This window comes from Pholis gunnellus (genome assembly GCF_910591455.1).
Source record: "Pholis gunnellus genome assembly, chromosome: 11".
Classification (NCBI taxonomy): domain Eukaryota; kingdom Metazoa; phylum Chordata; class Actinopteri; order Perciformes; family Pholidae; genus Pholis; species Pholis gunnellus.
In genome coordinates this window covers 16,075,522-16,098,400 of record NC_136538.1, presented here as the reverse complement: position 1 = coordinate 16,098,400, position 22,879 = coordinate 16,075,522, and the positions used below count along the sequence as shown (strand labels likewise).

Below are 22,879 nucleotides of genomic sequence, written 5' to 3'. Positions count from 1 at the left end.
AAGAGGCAAACTCCAGGGTGGGATTTCAATTGTCAATTCCTGTTGGATTTTATAGCATTATGACATATAGTACACCATCTGTTACGCTTCCTGCGACTAGGTCTACGTCTGCACAGGATCATATTGACGTGAACATCATTACAACTAAGACCTATAGTCTTGAATGGACAGCAATATTCAATCATCAATATTTTTCTTTTACACACTCTTTAACACAGATGACTAAGCGCGGGGGTCGCCAGGTTGCAAAACACAAGGGAATATTAGGAAGGTGCAGGAAAGTAACCACTCCTAACTTCAGCTAAACAGACTTGCTGAAGCGCCAGATAATCTGGGGCTTCTATGTACACCGCCTAACCAAATGTCGACATCTGCGAGGGTGTGCATAAAGAAAAGCTCCTCAGAGAAACGGGGGATAATAATCTTAGTTCCCCTCACCTTCAGTTTGCCCATAGGGGTTTAAAAGGGAGATGAAGAAATCCTATGTAAACATGCCAAGTCAAATCTTCACTTGAAATGTGACATGGAGGCAAAGGCCAACCCTGGTGCATCACTAACGGGGTTCCACACATGAGTTTTTTGTGCCCCTGGATGTAAACAATTGATGTATTCAGTCTGTGGTTTGAGCACTGACTCACTATGCACACTTAGTTTGTTTGAACATCTTTTCATCCACGATTGTACGTTTAGTGCATAGGTGAAGAGCCCAAAGAAGTCAACACAAAGCTTGTACACAATCGCAATCTCTGTACTCAATGGCTTCCATGAAAGTGAGTTTTTCTCTCCTGAGAAACATACAAAGTTTGAGCATCTGTTCCATCATGTAGTCTTTGTTGAGAAATTAAATATTGAACTGATCTAGTGTACCATGAATGTTTCACTCACATAGTGATTAGACAGACTGGAGAGGCAAGACATTGCAGCACTTTACACTCTACTTTAATATACTGTATTTGTCTTGAAGTGTTTTATACACCAGATTATATTGTTGTCGTAGAAAATGGTTATAATTGTAGCTTCAATTAGGCTTAACATGCATGTGGAATTGTAGTGCATATCACACATGCAAATTTAAATGCATTATGAAAATGTGTGCACAAACACATTCATCCACTGAACACAATGAGCATTATGAGTGTAGTCCGGCTGATACTGCACATCAATTTAATTGAAAACCAAAAAAAAATTGGTTTTATGATTCAATTATCAACTTGGTGGCATCTGTTCTTACACTTTTATGTTATTGTGCACCATATAGAAGAAGTACTGATTTAAATTGGTTTTCTTGTTTGCAGTTAAAATCTGAGGAGAAAGGATTTTCTTACTTCCTTTGCTCCAAATCAACAATTTTCTCAAGGGAGAACCCCTAATGATGGGTTTCTTTTTTACATTAACATTTCGGATTAGATGAACAGACCAAGGTAACATGCAAGCAGGAGAAGGAAACGGTATCATCACAGAGATCATAAAATGGTGTCGTGAGTAGTCTTTTGTCCGGGACCATAGGAGAGTTCTGTTGCTAAAGGGAAGGACAAAAGCAGAAGGCGCCACGGGTATAAGGTTCCCCTGAGCAACAATGCTGAAAGTTTCAACTTGCAGCACATGGGTGTAACTTTAACTGGAATACTGTGGATCAAAGACTCACAAACAAAGTGGGTGGAAATGCTGGAGGAGTGTCTGTGCTCAAGTGAAGGACAGGTTCACTAGAGAGAAAGCGGGAGAGAGCATTTATGAAACACAGACCAGGCAATCAAAGCTAATTACTGAGACTGTGTTTTGTGAACTCAAAGGGCAGCATGATTCAATTAAGAAAATTGATGTATATTATGCCTTTTGCTCATTTTGAAAAAAAAACAACATTACCCTAGTTACAAAAGATGTGGTAAAACAAGCTTATCAGAAATAAATCTAAATCACATTTAAGTGATGTCGCTGCTTCACGCGCACTTAATTGAGAAGAGGATACACAGTAGATTTTGAATTGCATCTCAAACATTCATTCCACACTCCTGTCTCCGCTTGTCATCCTGTAGAGAGGGAGCTAACTATTCAGTTCTGCTTCTTTAAATAAGAAACACAGCCTTGAAATTTGTGGGGCTTAAGGCAACTCATCAGGTTAGATCAGTGCAATGTGGACGTGTAACCTTTACACTGCAGTTGAACCTGCACATACACGTGTTATGAAAGGTCCCTGTGGCACTCTGCTCTTCTGACATGGATTTGAAGACTTGCCACTTTATTAGCTGCTAAGCCCCCAATACTTGTTCTATATAGTGGAGGCCTATGTTATGAGCTGGGATCTCATTGTCTTGCGTTATTAGAGGAAGAGTCTGCAGCACTCTCTTGTCCCCCCGAGAGAATAGCCTGACTGTTTGAAGGGAAGCTACAAGTGCAATTTAACCCATCGTATTTACAATATGATCTGTTACAAGGACATCATCGCTGCAAGGATTCACATCTAATATATATCCTCAATGTGATTCTTTTCTGTTTTCATTGATTCAGGAGAGTGTTTTGTTTGATGTTCACTTGAGCCTTTATATAAAAAAACAAACTCTGAATCTGTCAAGTTAGAGTAGTCTTGGAGATAAAATGAAAACTTAAGTGTTCTGCCCTACTCCCATTCGGTATTTTCCTATTTATTCCACGTGAAACTACGGCAGCCAGAATCAAAACAATTGCTTTGTTCTTAAAGGTCAAAACAGTTAATTGATTAATGCGAGTGGCTACGGAGTTCTTCATGATATTATCAACATCAGCTCAGGGAAAACAAGCAGTTTGTGATCATCACTTGTGTCAGCAGCATACACTTATCCTCCAAAATGGAAATTATCTGTTGGCATTGAATAATAAGTGCCATAGTGCCATCTAGTGCACAAATTTGCACACTGAAGAATGACGGACCCCTTATGTAAAATTTAAACTGAATCTTACATATGTTAGTATAGAACCTTACCAACTGATAGGGAAATACTACAAACTAGAGGACAGTGTGCTATTTACAATGATGGAGGTTTAACCATGCTGAATGACCACGCTGAAAATGTCCACTCATGGGGGAAATAAACAAGGAGACAAAGGTTTGTCTTCCAAGCCAGGTCTTTGACAACCCTCAGTTGTGGAAAGCCGCAAGGATAGTTCCTTCACACAATGAGACAATGTTGAAGGCTGTGCATGCAAATTATACTCTTGCCATCTAAATTACAAAGACATACACAGACCTCAAGTCATCAGGCCTCGTATCTCACTCATCGGGCCTCCTGGCTGTTAGGTTGCCAGAGGATGCTATAGAAACAACAGAACAAGAAATAATAAGAAAAAAAAACACATGAGCCAAAGCAAGAGTCTTGAATAATTGATTGTGTTTGTCTTTGCTGTTTGTTTGTGTGTGTGCGTGTGTGTGTGTGTGAGAGAGAGAGAGAGAGTTAAGACTGAGGGTCTGGACAGAGCTTATGCCCCTGAGCAGAACAGACACATCCACTGGCCAATGGTTTGTGTTAAAAACTGTCTGATGGACCAAATGTGGGGGGAAGGGTTTGTTTGTGTGTGTGTGTGTGTGTGTGTGTGTGCGGGGTGCAAACACATGTGTATGGGTATTTATGTGCATGCCTCAGAGTGTTAATTCAAACGGAAATAGATGAGGATGGAATCAGTGTTTGATTTGTCAAAACAAAACTTGATGAGCTCATGTTAAAATCAGGACTGTTTGCATTCAGTTACATGAAAACAAAATGAAGTTGAGATTTCCAGGAGACAAATGCTTGTTGTTAACTGGCTCAGGAATAGGTGCGTTGTAAGATGTTAAAAAGTCAATATACCTTCATTTTGTCTGTGCTGGTAATGAGCCATATTTTCTGGGGAAAATGGCTGCTTCTCCGGAGGCACCATGTCTACTGAATGTGGCCCTGATCCTGGATAAAACAGAAGGCTCACCAATCAATCTCTCCAGGTTGCCCACAGCCAGAGAAAGCAGCTGCACCACATGTTTGCCTTGCGCGATAGCGACAAGTTAACATACGGGCAGCACAGTAACCATCCACAAGCAGCCTCTAGCTGTCTTATAATGAATTCCCACAGGGATGGGGAACTATCAGAGTCAGTGGTGTTACTGGAGGCTCGGAATAAAGTCAACACCTCTCCTTATACCTGATGAAGCTACGGCACGGCAGCACACACACACACACACACACACACACACACAGCCACAACACTGAACTTGTACTGAAAAATGTGAAAAATCGAAAGTACACAACAATTAAGTGGTACGGTTTATTAAATCCCAAATTAGGCTTAAGTCAATTGTTTCTCCTTCACACTTTGATGGTGAATACAAACAGTTAATTGTGTTTTTAATAGGGTACTATGACTCAAGGCAGATATCTAAAAAAATTAAGTGTATTATATAGTAAAGGCACATTTTAGAATATAAGTAAAATTCAGAAACAAACGCTTTAATCATTTCTGAGAATTTAAAAAGCTCTGCTTAGTATCCCTAACTCTGGCCTGACCATTATTATAATATCCATACAAACACCACTTTATGCTTTCAAATCAAGTGTTGGTACTTAATGTGTCCAATAAATAATGTTTGCACAGCCCCAGCAGACAGCTACACAATATGTTTATCCAGTCAGAGGTAGAAGCTATTAAAGTAAAAATCCCTGCATACCCATTTGGTGCTGTGTGGAACTACACGGGGCTCCTTGTGAAGAAGTCAAGAATGTTTTAGAGGTTCAAGTGGTTCTTAAAATAATGATGATTTTACAAAACACTGGCCAACCATCCATTGTTAATTTAAAGCGAAACATGCCCGCATCTACTAACTACAAATGGGATCAATAAGCAAGGAGGTGTTAAATGCTTAATGTTTGAAGACACTATTCAGCATCTTTTCACAACATTTTAGAGAACATCTGTAAAATGTATAATTTACACTGATTACACAAATCAAAATGTGTGCCTTGTGAGCATGTATAATGTCACATTCTTTTCGTCATATTTCTATGCATGCTCTTTCATTTCCACGCATAATCTTAGACCATCCAACTTGTACTCATACTGCAGGTACAAGTTGGTCCATCTTTATATATATATATATATATATATATATATATATATGTGTGTGTGTGTGTGTGTGTGTGTGTGTGTGCCATCCTAACCTCCAGGCCTCTGCTATGCTTCTCCCTAAGGAATGCTGTGTGAGTGATGAGAGGGGTTGTTGAGCTTGGGAGATGCCGGGGAGAAGGTTCTGGTGAGATCTGGTGCAGGTCTTTCTGGGTGCATCCCTATTTGTTCACTTGCCCCATCCAGGACAATCTGCAAATGCAGCAAACAAACAAAGTTTAAAAGTGCTACGGAGATGGCAAATAGAGCACCCTTCTTATTCCCTCCCTTATTTCAGCAGAATTAGTGTTATTAGGATGGTGTGTTCCCATCAACTGGTGTGCTATAAAGAACACAGCTCTGTTTAGTTTATTTTGTCAACTGAAATGTGGCCCAGATATTACATATTCTCACACTTCATCAGCAGTTGCCATTTCTTTATTTGTTGGATATTTTATTATTGCACAATCAGCCCCTGTGGGCGTTCCTTCTCCTCCCAATTCTTGACAGCCCCAACCCTTCAGAGAGTGCTGTTTACAGAAAAATAAGCATGAAACTAAAAGTACTTGCTCAAACATCTATTTTTGTGTCTATATTTTTGCACCATGATTTTGAGCATATTATGCTCACAAAAATAGAGGTATAAGGGACATACTTTTTGACGGATTCTGAGCAGAATTGGGTTGAGCAGAGTTTGAAAAGTTTGTTCCCCAATGTAATATGCACCATTTGAAGGAAACAAAACACAATGATTGATAGCATGCCATGAAAGAGCTGGGTTGACAGTCTGAATCAACCAAAAAATAAATATACATATATCTTTTCCAGTTTGAAACTGATGTGGGGGAAAACATGAAGATAGATAGATATTATGGGTCCACTGTGACCCCCTCAATGTGAAACATTAATGGTTTTCAGAATTTCACTGTAACTACTGTAATAAGGTACTGAATATGCACAGCATCTCTATGGCAGGCCTACGGTTAATAGGGTTATAAGAATAACGTGCTCTATAGGTCAAGCCTAAGAGTACAACAAATTCAAACGCTAAAACAAAAATTATACATTTTACCCTTTTAACACGATTTGTGTTTGTTTCGAGTGGACATGTTTAAGGTAAGTGAGGTTTTATAGACCAAGCAGTGAAAGACTTGAAGGTTGATGTCTGTGAAATAGGGCCTGAGAAGTACATTCAGTTTGTTATACATAGAGGTGGGTGCAACATACCCAATAAAACTTACCTGGAGTTTCCTCATCTCCCCACTAGATGTCACCCATTGACCACACAATACAAGCTAGCGTACTTGTAAGGTGTCATACAATTTTGACTTAGGACACACTTCACATCTAAAGTCAGCAAAAAATTATAATGGTATAGTTTGTTAATGAGTGTGTATTTGTTTTACTTGTATATCTACAAGGACTTTAGCAATTAGGGTACTTTTTATGCAAATCACACTCATGAAACACACCTGGCCAAAGAATATGAGTAAAAAATGTTCATGTTGTTTATTCTGGCTATTTTTTGTTTATTTTATTTTGTTTGCTCCAATATTATTTAAAATACCACCATCCCGGTGTGTAAATGTCATTTGTCCCACCCATCACATGACAGCTGAATTGTCTTTTACAGGATGCATGAGCAGGTATCAATACGTCATGAAATAAAGTTCAATGCATAGAAAATAAAGACTGAATGCACATTTAACAATATGATGCTCAGGAGGATGGATGGGGCCAGGATGTGGCATGTGTGCATGACGTCATTTCTCCATGTACTGTGCGCCATTTTGGAAGAAAAAAAATCTCGGATAATTTCCGTGGTCTTGACAGATCTGGACCCGAGTCTTCACACTGATTGTGGATGCTATCTATTTCCCCGAGCAAGCCGCATTGGTTGATTAGGTTTTGGAAGCCGTGTACAGCAAGAGCTGCTACATGAAGCAATGGCGGGTAAGCTACTGTTGAAGGGAGGAGAAGGACCCACCTCACTCTGTGTGTGTGATGGCCTGAATCTGCAAGTTAGCTAGCCAACGTTAGCACTGGCAAGCTAAGTTGCTAGTTGTCAAAACTGTGTCACTGTCAGGTCATTTTATCCTCCAGACGAAACACGAACCAGATGCAAACTAACGACGTGTTCTTTTCACAGGAGTTGCAGGTGGAAATGATTTTCAGTGGTGTTTCTCTCAAGTGAAAGGAGCGATAGATGAAGATGTTGCGGAAGGTATGTGGCTAACGTTAGCTTGGTGGCTAGGCTAAAACGATGGGCAGCTAGCTAGATGGTCTGATGGTGATGCTCCGTGGGCTTCACGTGAGATGCACGATAGCTAGGATGGTCGCGAGGGTTTCAATGTAAGGCCGCTGCGGTGATTGGTGTGGGTCTGTTTGTGGATCGGTTGCACGGAAAGCCCATTTTGCTCTGTAAACGACTGTATGTCGCTAGCTAGCTGTATGCTAGGTGGCGGCTAAGCTATTAAAGGGGAGCGACCGTGTCCATGACGTCAATGTGCTGCGTCCATAAATTGTCGAGTGACATCATTCTTGTTTTCATTCATTCATACATGAGTGGGCGTACACGTTTTGGGCTGTCAGTGTACCAGATGTTTTATTTTAATAAAATGTCTCTAATCACCAGCTTGAGTCTGCAGTCTAACAAAGTAACACGGTTCTAGCTCTCTGTATGTGGGATTCACTCTGATTTGTGTCCATTTTCAGCTGACATAATCTCGACAGTTGAGTTCAACTATTCTGGAGAATTGCTTGCAACTGGAGATAAAGGAGGCAGAGTAGTGATATTTCAACATGAACAGGAGGTAAGATTCAAGTGGACATGTCAAAAGTTATTTGCTGGACTGTGTTGCAGTTATAATGTGTGTGTGTGTGTATATATATACCTGGTGACTCATGTGTGCCATATTTGTTTTCAGTCTAAGAATCGTCCACATCTGCGCGGGGAGTACAACGTCTATAGCACTTTTCAGAGTCACGAGCCAGAATTTGACTATTTGAAAAGTTTAGAAATTGAGGAAAAAATTAATAAAATAAGATGGCTACCCCAACAAAATGCTGCTCACTTTCTACTTTCGACAAATGGTAAGGGCTTACTTTGTATCTGGTTTGACTGAATATGACGCTGTGACTTAACTTGATCAATATCAGATCGTTCTTCTTCACCTCTGGATTTTGACAACTCTCTTTCCTGTTTTTGTCAGATAAAACTATCAAATTGTGGAAAATAAGTGAACGAGATAAAAGAGCAGAAGGTTACAACCTGAAAGATGAAGATGGACGACTCCGAGACCCCTTTAGAATCACCTCTTTACGGGTATGTTTAGACATGTGTGACACCTCTCTTTTTACATTTTTTTTAAAAATCTTGTCTAAAAATGCATGTTGTATTTTCAGGTACCAGTACTGATGCCAATGGATCTCATGGTAGAAGCAAGCCCACGGAGGATCTTTGCAAATGCGCACACCTATCACATTAATTCCATTTCTGTAAATAGTGACCATGAAACGTACCTCTCCGCAGATGACCTAAGAATAAATCTATGGCACTTGGAAATCACAGACAGAAGTTTTAGTATCCTTTTTTTCTTTACCAGAAGACGGATGGTGGATATATGACGTATAGGCCAATGATCTCTGCATTGTACCGTAATGACACTTAAGACTGCTAGCTCCTTAACACTGTGTTCCCAGATATTGTAGACATCAAGCCCGCCAACATGGAGGAACTGACGGAAGTAATCACAGCTGCTGAGTGCCATCCACTCCAATGCAATGTATTTGTGTACAGCAGTAGCAAAGGCACCATCCGCCTGTGTGACATGCGAGCAGCGGCCCTCTGCGATAGGCAATCAAAGTGTAAGTGGTGACGTTAAGTCAATTCATTAGTCAATCAGTGGGACATTAATTGATAAAAATGTTGATAGCTCAAGAAGTCATTTAAGCAAAATGAGTGGACCGTTAGTAACAGTTCATCTGATACTTAGATTAGTTTAAATAGATAACGTTTAGGGTTTTATGACTTTGATTAGACAGAAATATTTGAAGGTTTTAGTCATTTTTAAATCTGGTAAACAGTGATTGGCGTTTGTTTGTTTGACACGTTGTTTTTACGAAGGCCAGCTGGGAATGATTTTCGCACTGTTAATCTTTTATTACAGTCTTTGAGGAGCCAGAGGATCCGAGCAGCCGGTCTTTTTTCTCTGAGATCATCTCCTCCATCTCGGACGTGAAGTTCAGTCACAGCGGACGCTATATGATGACACGTGACTACCTCTCCGTCAAAGTTTGGGACCTCAACATGGAGAACAGGCCAGTGGAGACGTATCAGGTGAATAAACATACTTATCTTCAAAAATAGCATTAATCCTCCGTGAGAACAAAGTAAGCCCCGCCGATGCACTGATTTGACTTTTTCAGTCCTAATACCCGGGTTCGGTAATCGGCCGATACTGAGAACTGATCAGAAACTAGTGTGTAGTTGATAAGCTGTCTGCCTCACTGTGTGCAAGAGGCTGGGATCATTCTTTTGTTTGTAAGGCAACATCAGGCGTGACTTAAACATTGCTTTGCTATCTTTTGTAAAATAACATGTAACAAAACAAATACATCATTGTAGATTAACTGAATTTATTTAAGTTATTTATTAAAATAATGATGTCCGATACCCGATCCGGCTATTTGAGTCCGTATCGGACCGATATCAGTATCGGTGCGTAAAAATAATCTTTTGATTCAAGTGAAAGCTTAAATCCGGCCTCACATAAGATATTTCTTACTTAGACTGAGAAAGCATTAGGCCTCAAACAGTGCACAGTGCACCATGGCCGGATCAGCATTATGTTTTTTGGATGTCCGTACATACGTCTGTCTGTTAGTACGTCCGTCCTGTCCATTCTCGTGAACTCTATCTCAGGAACGCCTGAAGGGAATTTCTTCAAATTTGACAGAAACGTCTGTTAAGACAAAATGATGAGATTTTGGACAGACAATGATGTAAAGTGGAACTTGACAGGTTCACAGGTGTCTGGTTAGCCAAGCAATCTAAGGGCAGTTCTGTTAGAAATACAGCTATGAGTAGAACCATTCGCTGATGGAAAAAGTACAATTCTCAGGCCAAGTATGTTCGCTGTATGAGTCCTTCTACACTCGGCTATATCCATAGCGAGGAGGAGGTGGTGAGGCTCCAGTGAATATTTACGTTGAGTAATGTGTTTTGTTTCAGGTCCATGAATACCTTCGCAGTAAACTGTGCTCCTTGTATGAAAATGACTGCATCTTTGACAAGTTCGAGTGCTGCTGGAATGGCAGCGACAGGTACGTGTCCTTGCTCTTGCATAAGAAAGCAGATTTTTAGCAGATTCTTTTGCAGTGTCTTTTCTTGTTTTTGTGTTCCTGAAATATCAAATTAGCTTTTTCTAGTTCATTTAGACAAATATCTTTTTGTTAATATTTTTTTTTCTTCTCTCTCCTCAACAGTGCCATCATGACCGGCTCCTACAACAACTTCTTCCGAATGTTTGACCGCAACACTAGGCGGGACATCACACTGGAGGCGTCCCGGGAGAGCAGCAAACCTCGGGCTACGCTCAAACCGCGCAAAGTGTCCACCGGTGGCAAGAGGAAGAAGGACGAGATCAGCGTGGACAGCCTGGACTTCAACAAGAAGATCCTCCACACTGCCTGGCACCCCAAAGATAACGTGATAGCTGTGGCAGCCACCAACAACTTGTACATTTTCCAGGACAAAATCAACTAGAAGATTTGCGGCTCCAGAGGATAGGGCTTTTACCGTACCTGTGTAGTTAAGCCTACTACTTGTCTATCTGTATAAGAAGAAACAGCCTCGTTGTCCTCCTGGTGAAGAATTCGAAAGCACGTGTCTACTTTTTTTTTTTTTTTTGCCACAGGAGGTTGATCCATAGGCCTGTTTTATTTTGAGTCTGAGCTTAGGTTGTTTCTGCCTTCGGCACCAGGGCAATCAACATGCCCCCCCCCCCCCACCCCACCCCCACCCTGACCCAGAAAGCCCAATTCGGGTCTAATTGACGGAGTGGCACTCCCTCGAGGTCAAACTCTTGAACGTTGGTGTTTGTGTTGACATTTTAAGCCTTCATTTCATGATTTCACGACAGAACTATCGGAAAGCCCTTAAAATGACGTCTTGTCAAAGTTGTAACATCATCTCAAAGATTTTTGGGCGCTCTGAAGCACGGATTAATGGCCAATAAGCCTAACTGTAACATTCCCCCATTGGCCATGTATTCAGGCCAAACCACTGGTGGAAGTGGCCGTGAATTTGGAAAGTGGACTTGTTTCTTTTCTTCCCCCTTCCTCCTCTTACTTTACCCCCCCCCCCCCCCCCCCCCCCCGTCAATAAGGTGACATAATTTCACTGACTGTATCTACTCAAGTACACCTTGTCATCCACATAATAAAAGAAACTAAAACTACAGATGTGTTTTTAAATTTAGAAGTATGTATTAAAACATGTTTATTGCTTTGCATGTTTTTATGTTGTAGAGAGGTGGAAAAATGTCCAGTCACACCACTGTCTTTGAGCAGATCTCAAGCAAACTTGTTATGGAAATACTATTTGGGGATACCGGTTTCTGAACTACTGTGGGAGACAACTGATAATGTGTTTGTGATTTTTTGACCATGTGTTAGGATGCAGGCTGGAAACTACATGGCACATGGTGGGGCCCGGGACACAGGGAATCTGCAGCCTTAATACCTACTTTTATCAGTGACAGCTACAAGTTATGTCCCCAAACGTTTTACAGACCTCATGTGCATTATTTGTAAATCCTATTTTATAGAGTTACGTCCTCATATACTGCTGCTATATGTGGCTGTCTATGAAAACACAAAGGAGGAACATTGCACACCATACAGTTTGTGATAGAGTGCCTCCTAATCATGTAATAGTAGGAAATTCAGACAGGCCTCATACATGTGCCCTTATTGATTAACTAGGGATGTCACCCAAATTTGAACCACGTGTTTTAAAATGTGGATGTTATCGCCGTAGTTGTGAATGCAGAAGTGAAGGTTGACTACACAACATATACTGATGACATTAAAACCAACACATAATGCATTGTCTTTGTCCATTGATTCCTAACATGGTGGCAATGTATTCACTTGTTTATTATTTTGACCAAAGTTAAATAAAATTTTAATTGTGTTCAACTGCATGTGGTTCTTTCCCTGTTTCTACATGTTAACTGGCTTATAAATCCATCAGGGTCATACGTGCGTTTCCATCTTTTATTCTGTGTAGGATGAACAACATGGACCATATCAGTGCTTAATAATGCTTTTTTATCGTCACAATTTACAACTGCACAAGAATTTAGCAATCTAATGAGGACAAATACATGTAAATTACAAGTCATAACACTTTCATTTCTTCAAAGCTGATTAAAAAGAAGAATGTATATATCATTTTGAATCAAAAGTGATCTTTCACGGCAAAACGAAAAAGGCAATGGTGTACATTAAAGTTCCCCAACGTGCAGATTTAAGGAGCAGGAAGCAGCAGAACAGTCATCTCCAGGCCAGAGACTACGGCGAGGAGCAGAGGATCGGTCACTGTTGTGTTCAGGAGTAAACACCACGAAACAGCAATGACAGATCCTTAACTCTCCACGCCGGTGTGAGCTAAATGGGGCCACTCAATCAAATTGGACCGTTTCACATGGCCACGTCTGCCCTCAGTCATCAGAAGGTCCCATTTTAAGGCATGCTTAGATGGTCACTTCCAGGTGTCCACCGTCCTACTCAGTAGGTGTTGTGGGAGGTTAGACGCTTCCCAATATATATCCTGAAAGAAGAGAGCAACATGTCAAATATGATGGTGCTGAGAACAAAATATACAAAACAGAAGAAATCTGAGAAAATAAATGACATTCTGAAATACATATAACTACTGAAGCTGGGATTTGATGCCTCTACCACCGCAAGTTTGTCACTAGAACAAATACCTGTGCCATTTTCTTTTTGAGCATACTAGTAGTTTACTTTTACCGTTTGCCCACTAAATCTGAGACACTGAACATGAGGAAACCTTATAGGTTGCCTTTGGATATTTAGGTTTTAAAACAGCTGTATTTTGCTGTTGTAAAATGTTCTATTCTATTCTACATGTTAGAGGTTCATAGAGGTAACATCAATGTTTATGAATGTCATAATAGAGACGTAGATAAAACTGTTGTTTCACCACCAAACATCTAAACACAGGACTGGGATCTATCGCTCTCAAATTGATTGACAGGCCATTTAATGCAGAGACTAATATTAGATAACCACTAAATTATTCATGGTGTGTTGGTGCTGTTAAAGATCTTGTTGCATCAGCAGTGTTTATAAACAGTAGAAGAACATTTCTATTTTTCTCATGTATGATTATTTAAAAGAAATACCAAATACATTTTTCATCTGTATGTCAAACTATTCCATTATTTATATGAAGATACATCAACTGAATCTGGTCAAACATCGGGGCTTTAAACATTATTCTAAGGATCCGTCAGCAATTTCCTCCAACGGTTCTCATTGAATGTTTTTTACATTTTTGAGATACTGTAATTGCCAGAGTTAGAGATTAAATTATGTTGCTTACCCTAAGCCAATGGCAATTATGTGAGAAATGATTAATGAAGGAAGGAAAAGCTTCAGAAAGTCAGCAGAGAGAACGCCTCCCTTCTTCATGACGCTGGTGTTCCTAATGCTGAGAGAGGTCGAGCGCTTAGGGTGCTTCAGCAGGAACTCCCTACAGAGAAGCACATTAATTTTTCACTGTTTTGAATACATTAAAATCAATGAGTGTCAGTCTAATGTCAGCCAGCACACACAGACATCTTTTTTTCATTCTTACAATTACAAATCATGGGGTAAAGTAGATTATACATTTAAGCTAATATGTGTAAAAGATTAGTAGAATAGAGTTAACAATTTCCTACTGTTAGCTCCACCATCCCTGTAATGACTACCTACTCTGTAATGATTCATCACGATGTTTCTATTGGTATTGATTACATGTGCAGCCAAAGATATTCAAGTGGGTCACAGTCATCAGCTTTTTTGACACATTTTTGTCTTAAATCTTGGAATAATTATGTTAACTAAGCACCACTGAAACAAAACAAAAAAATCCTACCTAATACAGAGAGATACCTAATGAGTGGTGGCTACATACTTTGGTGGATTGTTCTCAGGGCGACTAGACCAGTCCCAGATCCAGTCCGCATTTTTCTTCATCATGTTCTCTACTTCCCGTTTTCTTTCTTGGAAGTCTTCATCTGACTAAAAACACAAATTGTGGATATTCAAGCAACAATTTGGCCACCACTTTTATTTGAAAACAAACAAAAATTCCATAAAACCACACTAAATGAATTAGACTTGGATAATAGATGATGATACAGTTCAATGGTGCTAACACATATACCTGTGAGCTGTTGGCCTCTGAGCCTCGCCACAGAAGAAGGGGGGTCAGGGCTCTAAGTGGGCTGTTGAGAGGAAGACAACACACGCTGTGGTCATTTAATAAGACACATGTATGAGCTGTATTACACAACATAGGCTATAAGGAAGAAAAACACAGACAGTGCTTGGATCCTCTTTTCCCCCCACAAACCTGTTGCACTGAGAGCTTCCTTTGGAGCTGTTTCTGCCCGACTCGTGCTGCGCATCCAGCAGCATGTTCTCCACGTCACCCTCCAGGACGGACGTGGGGATTTGCTCCTGGCTTCCGTGGTGACTAGTACTCTGAGAGCCATTGCCACTGAAATGCAGCTCAACCCAGGAACCTTAAATAAAATACATAGTGATAGGTATATCAGTAGGGTAGAGGTATACGATAGCACAATAAACAGACGTGGCTTGAAGGCGCTTTGATTTTGCAACATTGCAGATGAGCCTTATTCACTAGGACACTGGGTCTAGATCGATACAATAATGTAACGTTAAGCAGGCATAGACACGTCACCTTGTGTTTTCTTAACGATTGTCTATCGGTAGTTTAAACACTGATGAGCCACGAGCTGTTGTCGTTTACCTTGCAAACTCTCGTCCGACGAAATGTCCTTTTGGGTCGACATGGTGCTATAGTGTAATCTTGCGGGTCCTCCCGTTAACGCGGCGTTAGAGGCCTAAATGAAAGCGTGGTGGCGAAATCTCTGTCAACAGCTGGAGCTCCAAACCACCACAATAACAATGACGCAATATTGTGTTTTTCTACAATGTGATTGGCTCGCACAGCACGCAGACCGAGCGCGGGTCCTGCCACCCGAGAGAGAGAGAGAGAGAGAGAGAGAGAGAGAGAGAGAGAGAGAGAGAGAGAGAGAGAGAGAGAGAGCGCATGCCCGGACACGCTTCCCCAACGACCTCAATAAACATGATCGTCAAGTTTCATAAGCTTTGCTTTATAACATTATGTTTACAACCGAAAGAGACTGCACATGTCAGCTTGTTTTACAATTTGGGTGAATCTTACTTATTATAGCAGCTCCACACACGCGTCTGCAGAGGGCGTAACTGCACATGGTGCAAGTGTTTGCCCCCCCTCAAAATAAATACAAATAATAATGAATGTGCTGCTGTCAATATGTACATGTACTATATTAAACATCTATATTATTTGTCTCTATGCCTCTGTCCTGTATTGATCAGTGTCCAAGAGTCCCTATATCCATTTGTGATTAAATGTATGCTTTCTGGTTTAGAGTTCGTTTGTGCCCTGACCTCAGGAGCACAGAAGGATATTCACCAAGAAAATAGGTCTCCACTGACGGACTGCCTGTTTGCTACCATGGAAATGAGCATGACTCATTATTCTTGCAAAATGTAATTATTTCTAAAATTGAGGGGGCTTTTTTGTCGTCGTTCCTGGCAGACCATGTCTAAATGGAATATGTTGAGTTTACTAGATCACTTCAAAACAGAGATAACTTACTTGGTTAACCGAAAGAAAGGTATAGTTATTCTCCATAAAAACGGTTTGTTTTAAACAGAAAGTCATTGTTTACAGGTTTTAATCAGAAGCACATGTTTCTATTTTGTCACATGTCTTGAGAGAGCATGTGAATAAAAAAATCACAGTCTCAGGGAGATACATATTGATAAAGCATCTGTTTACTCAGTTTTTGCCACACTGCATAATAATACCTGGGATTTCACTTGTGAACCAGACAGATTATACAGAGTAACAGATGACGGTATTGTGAGGACGAGTAATCGCTACAGAATTTCTCATTGTTCCAAGTCAGTGCTGTTATAACAGCCAAAAAAGTAGCTAAACCTCAAAATACAAATTATGTTAGAAATCACATGATTTTCCTAAACAAAGCCCTTACATTCTAATAACCAAGTCTCTTGAGGGTATTATTTCCAGCTCCGTTTAATGATGAAAAATCTCAGTGATGTGGATTCAATCAACAGTACATACATCTATGTTGCTCAATAACAACTAAATAAACATTTATGGAAACATACGCGAAAAAGAATTTATCACAGGTAATATCTCAAATAGTATGATATTCTGTTGGCGTAAGTTGTTTAGATTTTCATGTCGTGCTGTCAGAATTTATGACGGATGCAATATTGGCTGTAATTTTGTTAAGTGTTATGAATGTTGGGTTCCGCTTCACATCCCAGCTCTCATTACAAACATTCTCTCACCAGATGGCGTATGAACCAGAATGGATGCATTTACAGTGTTATATCTCTCCACTGAGCCATTTGCCATTTCATGTGTGCCACATGGCTTTAAGCTTTATTTAGAGTTCAACACATAATCTGATGAATGATATACAGTTATTAAATAACAGCAAAAATAGGAAAAACTTATACTTTGCCCTATTTCTGTGCTCACACGAGCAATGGCCTTAGTTAAGAGTTTTAGAAGAAAAAACTCAAAGCGGTATCCGTCCAAATAAAGAAGACACACACACACATACACACACACACACTAAATAATACTGCCCAAAATCCCAAGGAAGGAAGTCCCCCCCCCCTTAAGGCCATTAAATTAAACCAGAAATTACCATCTGGAAGTCTATCCCCGATAACCAAAGATAATCTACCATTATCAGACTTAATGTCTTAGAGCACAAGAAAGGGACATCCTGTCTCGCCTCAGCAACATAGAGAAAGAATGAATAAAGTGAAACTCAAAAGGTATAAGGACATCTAGCACACGGGTACCATAGGATGCCATTGCCAGGATGAAGAGGTCAGTAATCATTGTACAACATTACACAAGAACAAAATAAAACTACAGAAATATATACACACAACAAGAATGTAACAGGTGGCTTTATATAAATGAAATCGGTGAATATGTACAGAATGTATGTATTCATATGACTTTACAGTCATTTAACTGATTAACTGTTAACTGTTGATCAGAGATATGTTGTTTTGGTGTACAGTGCTCTGTAGCGCCTAAAAGAGGGGACAAGTTGGAACAAGTTGTGTCCAGAGTGCTGATGCTCCCCGTCTCCTGACTCAGATGTATTAGTCCTGAATGGAAGGCAGGCCGGCACCCGCCAATCCTGATTGTCTGTTACAGACTTTTCCTGTCCTGTTTGGTGGCTCCTGAGGCAGGTTGGACTTCTTGAGCTGGTGCATAACATGGTGTGCAAATTCATCGCTGCCATGAAAAACAGCAGCCATATATACTTTCACCAGAAACAAACAACTGCTGCAAACTGTATTTAACTGTAAGCTGTACAAGACAAAAAGAGGTGCAAGATAATTAAATAGCAGAAAATACAATAGATATAATTTTACATACAATCAAGTACCGATGAATGGTAACTCAATGCATAATCAAGTCCAAATTCAGGTGCTATGCATTGATTTAGCTACATTTGAGTAAGGAGCTAAGCTAAGCTTAACATAAAGAAACTTATATTTTCAAAGTGTCTTTTTCTATATTAATCTTATTTACACGTATTGTATGTTGTGTTTATTCATCAATGGAGATCGAACCCTTCTTTCTCACGTGCCGTCAGTAGTGTAAGGAGATATGTCACTTCCGGTTGCCATTTTTTGAAGGAACTTGGGAAAACGACTGTGCATTTGCAGGTTAACGTTAAAGCTAAATGTCCAATTGAAGTTCACCGATTTCACGTGTTCAATGGATTGTCTTTCAACGTCTCTTTGATGAATCTGGAAATGTGTACAAAAAGCCGGTAAGTGTCGCTAAACCACCTGCGTTTTATTTTCCTAACTTGTGCACAAACAAATGCGAGCACACGGTAGCTGTTAATCAACTCAAACGTCTTAAAGTGTAAAAACTAGCTAGCTAGATTAGCTAACATTTAGCTACACAAGAGGGAGATGTCGTGTAGACAAGTTAACGAATTGAGTTCGAGGCGTTGACTTAGATTCAAGCAATAGTTTTATTTATCACAGAGATATTAGCCGAGCAGTTAAACGTGCACGGTTCTAACAGTTCCTCTCCGATTGAGAGCAACGTGAAAAGGCGCTTGGACACGGCAGCGCGGTAAGTTTTGTAGGTTCTCCTTAGAGGAGCCTATTGGTCAAAGTCAAGTTGCAGGCGGGATCGATTTTAGCAGAGCGACGGCCTGGTTGGAGCACTGAGCATATCCGCTCACACTGGCTCTCGTCCGGGATCCTCCTTCGATGCGTCTTCAGTGTGTGTGTATGTTGTGAAAGCCTAGCCTAACAGGCTCCAAAGTGTGGCGTCTATGTTTTGCTATCTCAAGCTGTGGTACGTACTGTTCTCAGCTGGCAGTTTACTCCAAGATTTGATATCAGTGTATAGTTGCCCAAGCGTGTCCTTCAGAGTTACAGTTTTCTCATTCCTTTGTACAGGCGAGTGCTAGAGCGCCCCGCCTGGAGTTTTAAACCCTTCATAACCTGTAACTCGCAACTCCGCTAATTAGCACATAACGCTCTGATTAAGTGTATTTACATAACAGAGATATGGGCTAAGAGGATTGGTGGCATTCAGTTGTTTCTAGCAACATCTTAAACAAAACGGACTGCATGCAATACATTTAAACATGTCTGATGTTTACCTTTTCAGGGTTTGAACAGATCTACATTGCACTTTCTGCATTTCTAAGGAATGGGAACCTTGTCAAGATACATCACCCGGAAGTGACCACACGAGGCGCCACCTGCTGACAGTAGAGGTAACTGCGACCACACACTCCTCTGAATCCACTAAATCAACTGGCATTACTAAAATATGTAGTAGTAGTAGGCTCATCATACATATGTGAAATAGAAGGAATCATTTAATATTTAGACATATTATAAACACTATTCTTCAGAATTGTAATTTGGTCAAAGGCTGTTGTTCCAAAGTGGAGCCTCTCAAATATCCACTCCTTTGCTTTAAAAAGCTATTAGATACCCGTGATACCCTAACAGCACTAATCTGCCCCCAAAGGTGAAACTAAACCCATAAAATTGAATTGAAAATATTATTTTTGGCATGATATTTAAGCCTGAGCACGATCAAAAACATGTAAAGAAGTCAGTGTATTCTGCTTAAATTGCTTTTTATTCATGTTGTTTAGTTTTAGAAATGTAGCCATACACAATTGATCAAGTTGGTCTTTTAATCATTTATTTACAAACATGTGGTATATTATCTTGCCTGGGAAATTGATGTTATCTGCAAATATGCAGAAAATAGTTTGCAACCGTGACTGACACCCGTAGAAATCTTTGTTTCTGCGACTAATAACCTCAGATATTGATTCCACTCCATCCACACGATGTGGTCATGTCCTGTTTTCATTTCAAACAGTAATCATGTCTTATGACTGATGGTTCATCCTCGACAGTAGTCGGTATAGGCTTGCCTTGTTGCCTGAGAACAGACAATGTTGACACCCTTGAAGTGGTTGACAGTGTTACAGCTGGCTCTGTCTGTGAGTAGGTGTTCGCTAACTGACAGGATACTGATGGATGAGTTCTTGTCCACAACAGCCGGCTGGTGAGGACAGATAAAGTACAATCACAGTAAACTTTATCAGGATTTGGTGTTTACTCTGTGTGTGTGTGTATGTGTGTGTGTGTCTAGCCGACATCATCGTCCTGGGCGGGGCGGGGGTGCTGTGCAGAATCTTGTGCATGAGGAGGAGAGTGGGCCAGACTGGAATTGGATACGATCGATAGCACAGACAGGACAAGATGGCTAAGGAAGACTTATGGTGTCCGGAGCAGGAGATTTGCCAGTGCTTAATGTGGTATCAATGAAGATTCGCTGCAGAGCATATAAAGCATTGCTGTGGATGGAGCTTCACAGGGGCACAGTATTTCTACTTTTGATGGTGATTAGCAAGAAGAATCAGTGTTTTCAAAGTCATTCAAATTGTTATTAGATTTTAACTCGCCGTGTCACATTTCTAGAGTCATTGTCTCTCAAGACGATTTAGTAAAACCCATTTCTAACGGCTCGGCCTTTAACTTTTTCATCCCATTGCCCCCTCTTTTCTTCTCTCTCTTTCCTTTCTATCTCTCACACACACACACACACACACACACACACGTATCCAAAAGCCAAAAGGCACTTAATGGAATGTCAGAGAAATTCAGAACATCCTGTGAAACAGATTTTAGTTTTCTATTAAAATAAAAACTTTGGAAATTGTTTTTAATAGGCTCAAAATGAAAATATAATTTGTGTTGTATGTGGAAACAAAGAGGAGGTCAAATGTGATTCGACGAAAGCATGAATGAGTAAAGAGTTTATTCACTGTCCCCAAAGAATGAACTTCTGTTTGTTGATACATCTGATATATTTGGTGAATTCCACATCATCCCGCTGCACTTTGGCTCTCTGAACTCCCAGCGAGGTCCTCGCTCCCCTGGGGTCTTCTCGAGCCCCTTCCAGACAAGAATGTAAGCTGAAGCTAACTTTGTATATCCTAAATACTCATAACAACAATCCCTTTCTTCAGGACTGGAAAAGCTAAATTCAGAAAATACCAATACGTCATCTTCTACATACTTGGTACAACTAGTAATATTATAATCAAATACTTTAAACACATTCAAAAACGACGGGTTACAACGAGACACTTTCTGTTGAGTGAAATGTCCAATGTAGATGCAATGGTGAGCAGAGTGGAGCAAGAAACGGGGATTGCATGAGGCAAATTAAACAGGATCTTTCTGCTGCTTACATCCCTCTCAACATTATTTGATTATCTCACATCCTTCTCAATTTTCAAGAGGGAGGAAGTAATGTATGCCCCACTGTGCTCGATCCATAATGAATGACCCAACATTCAATTAAAAACACTCTATTCATCACTAGCGATGGTTTAAAGTTGTCGGGATGGTCTTGATGCCTCTGTCTGACTCTGTGGAATCCTCGCTTGACGATCTCTATGTCTGGGATGCGGTCGGTCCTCTTTGGTCTCTAATCCGCCAGCCTGTTTAAGATGCACGACTAGCAGCTTTAAGAAGCACCTATTGAGCTGAGGGCGGGAGGAGTAAGGACGAAATACAAGAAAGAAACGGAGAAGACTGACTGGGGGGAGCTGTGTGAAAGTTGTGGGAACGCCTGCCAGAAGCAGCCTATAAAGCATAGTTTTATAATCCCTGGTGTCACGAGCATGAATTGTGATGGTCTGAAGTGGCCTTTAGAGAGGGAATAAATCATTCTGGGCAGACAGCGAGAGTGGATGTGTGTGACGCTGGGAATAGTAACAGTGACCAACTGTTTACAGTTTGTAACCAGCCATAATTTATAGAGATGTGAGTAAAGGCATAGAAGACTGATCAAGAGATACTGCCATGCAAACGCTGAGGATTCCATTGTTTCAAGTACTGTAATGGTTATTTTAGCATTTAATCTCTATTGCTTGGAGAGTGTGGGCCTTAAACATGTACTGTATGCATCCTGCTGCTCAAGCACAATGACAGACTTTATCGTTGTCATTTTCATTAAAGGTTCCACTTTCATTTTCACAGACGCATTAATCAGGGCCAAGAAAAAAAGTATTCTGAGGACTGTTTTGCAAATCTTTTAAAGTACACTATAATGTGGATTGCTAAGTATTAATAAATAAACGGCTACTTCTGTTAGAACTATATGAGTGAGTTTATTTAAGTGCTGTTGTGGCGGAGCTTTTTCCCCCGTCCAGTTTAAACATAATGACACCAAAGCCTCATATTGATTGAACAACTTTGCCAAAACAGCTTTGTCTTGCGTTACACGTCATTGCCAAAAAAAGCCTCAAATACCAATGTTTTCTAATATTTCTCGTGTCAGATCGTTCGTGGGAACTTTCGCAGCAATACAGTAGGTCTTTGGTTTACCATTTGTGGTAAGTAAGATATGTTGTATTTTAAGACTCGCATACGTGGTTGAACCCAAACATGTGTACCACAGGAATCTCAAAACACCCGAGTCCCAGAGAGCAAGTCATGGGAATCACTGTGTTATTTACTGTATGTTCACGAGAGGCGGTTGGTCGAAATGTTTGCTAAGTTAAAGCCATTATGGATGGTGCGTTCACACAGACTGATAGGGGTCCAAACGTCTATTTGTTGAAGAAAAGTTGATATTAAAAAAAAGGCCAAAGTGCTGTTAACAGCGTGCTAACAAAGCAGAAGAGATGAAGAATGCTGATATCGGACCACGTATAGGAGAACACCACACTCATAAGCTTGTGCGGATGTTAATTGACCTCACAGTGTAATTTGCAGCAGACACTGGTATCTCTATTGCTGAATGTTTTTTGTTTGACTCCAGGGGATGATTTAATGA

General features: G+C 40.4%; 2 protein-coding genes across 2 annotated transcripts; one reads left to right on the top strand and one right to left on the bottom strand.

The window, feature by feature from the left end:
• The first annotated feature begins 6,917 nt into the window (after nucleotides 1–6,917).
• Nucleotides 6,918–12,311, top strand: LOC306703093 (serine/threonine-protein phosphatase 2A 55 kDa regulatory subunit B delta isoform). The gene is made up of 10 exons (XM_079168932.1): nucleotides 6,918–7,056; nucleotides 7,253–7,327; nucleotides 7,819–7,916; nucleotides 8,031–8,196; nucleotides 8,316–8,428; nucleotides 8,509–8,686; nucleotides 8,806–8,970; nucleotides 9,273–9,442; nucleotides 10,337–10,428; nucleotides 10,591–12,311. The coding sequence occupies exons 1-10, from the start codon at nucleotides 7,050–7,052 to the stop codon at nucleotides 10,868–10,870; spliced, it is 1,344 nt and encodes a 447-aa protein (XP_079025058.1). The 5' UTR covers nucleotides 6,918–7,049; the 3' UTR covers nucleotides 10,871–12,311.
• Nucleotides 12,312–12,390: 79 nt separating this feature from the next.
• Nucleotides 12,391–15,369, bottom strand: bnip4 (BCL2 interacting protein 4). Its single transcript, XM_079168544.1, has 6 exons — nucleotides 15,176–15,369; nucleotides 14,756–14,927; nucleotides 14,567–14,627; nucleotides 14,315–14,421; nucleotides 13,739–13,888; nucleotides 12,391–12,940 (listed from the first exon to the last, which is right to left on the bottom strand). Exons 1-6 carry the CDS (start codon nucleotides 15,216–15,218, stop codon nucleotides 12,898–12,900), a joined length of 576 nt encoding a protein of 191 aa, XP_079024670.1. The 5' UTR covers nucleotides 15,219–15,369; the 3' UTR covers nucleotides 12,391–12,897.
• Nucleotides 15,370–22,879: the final 7,510 nt, after the last annotated feature.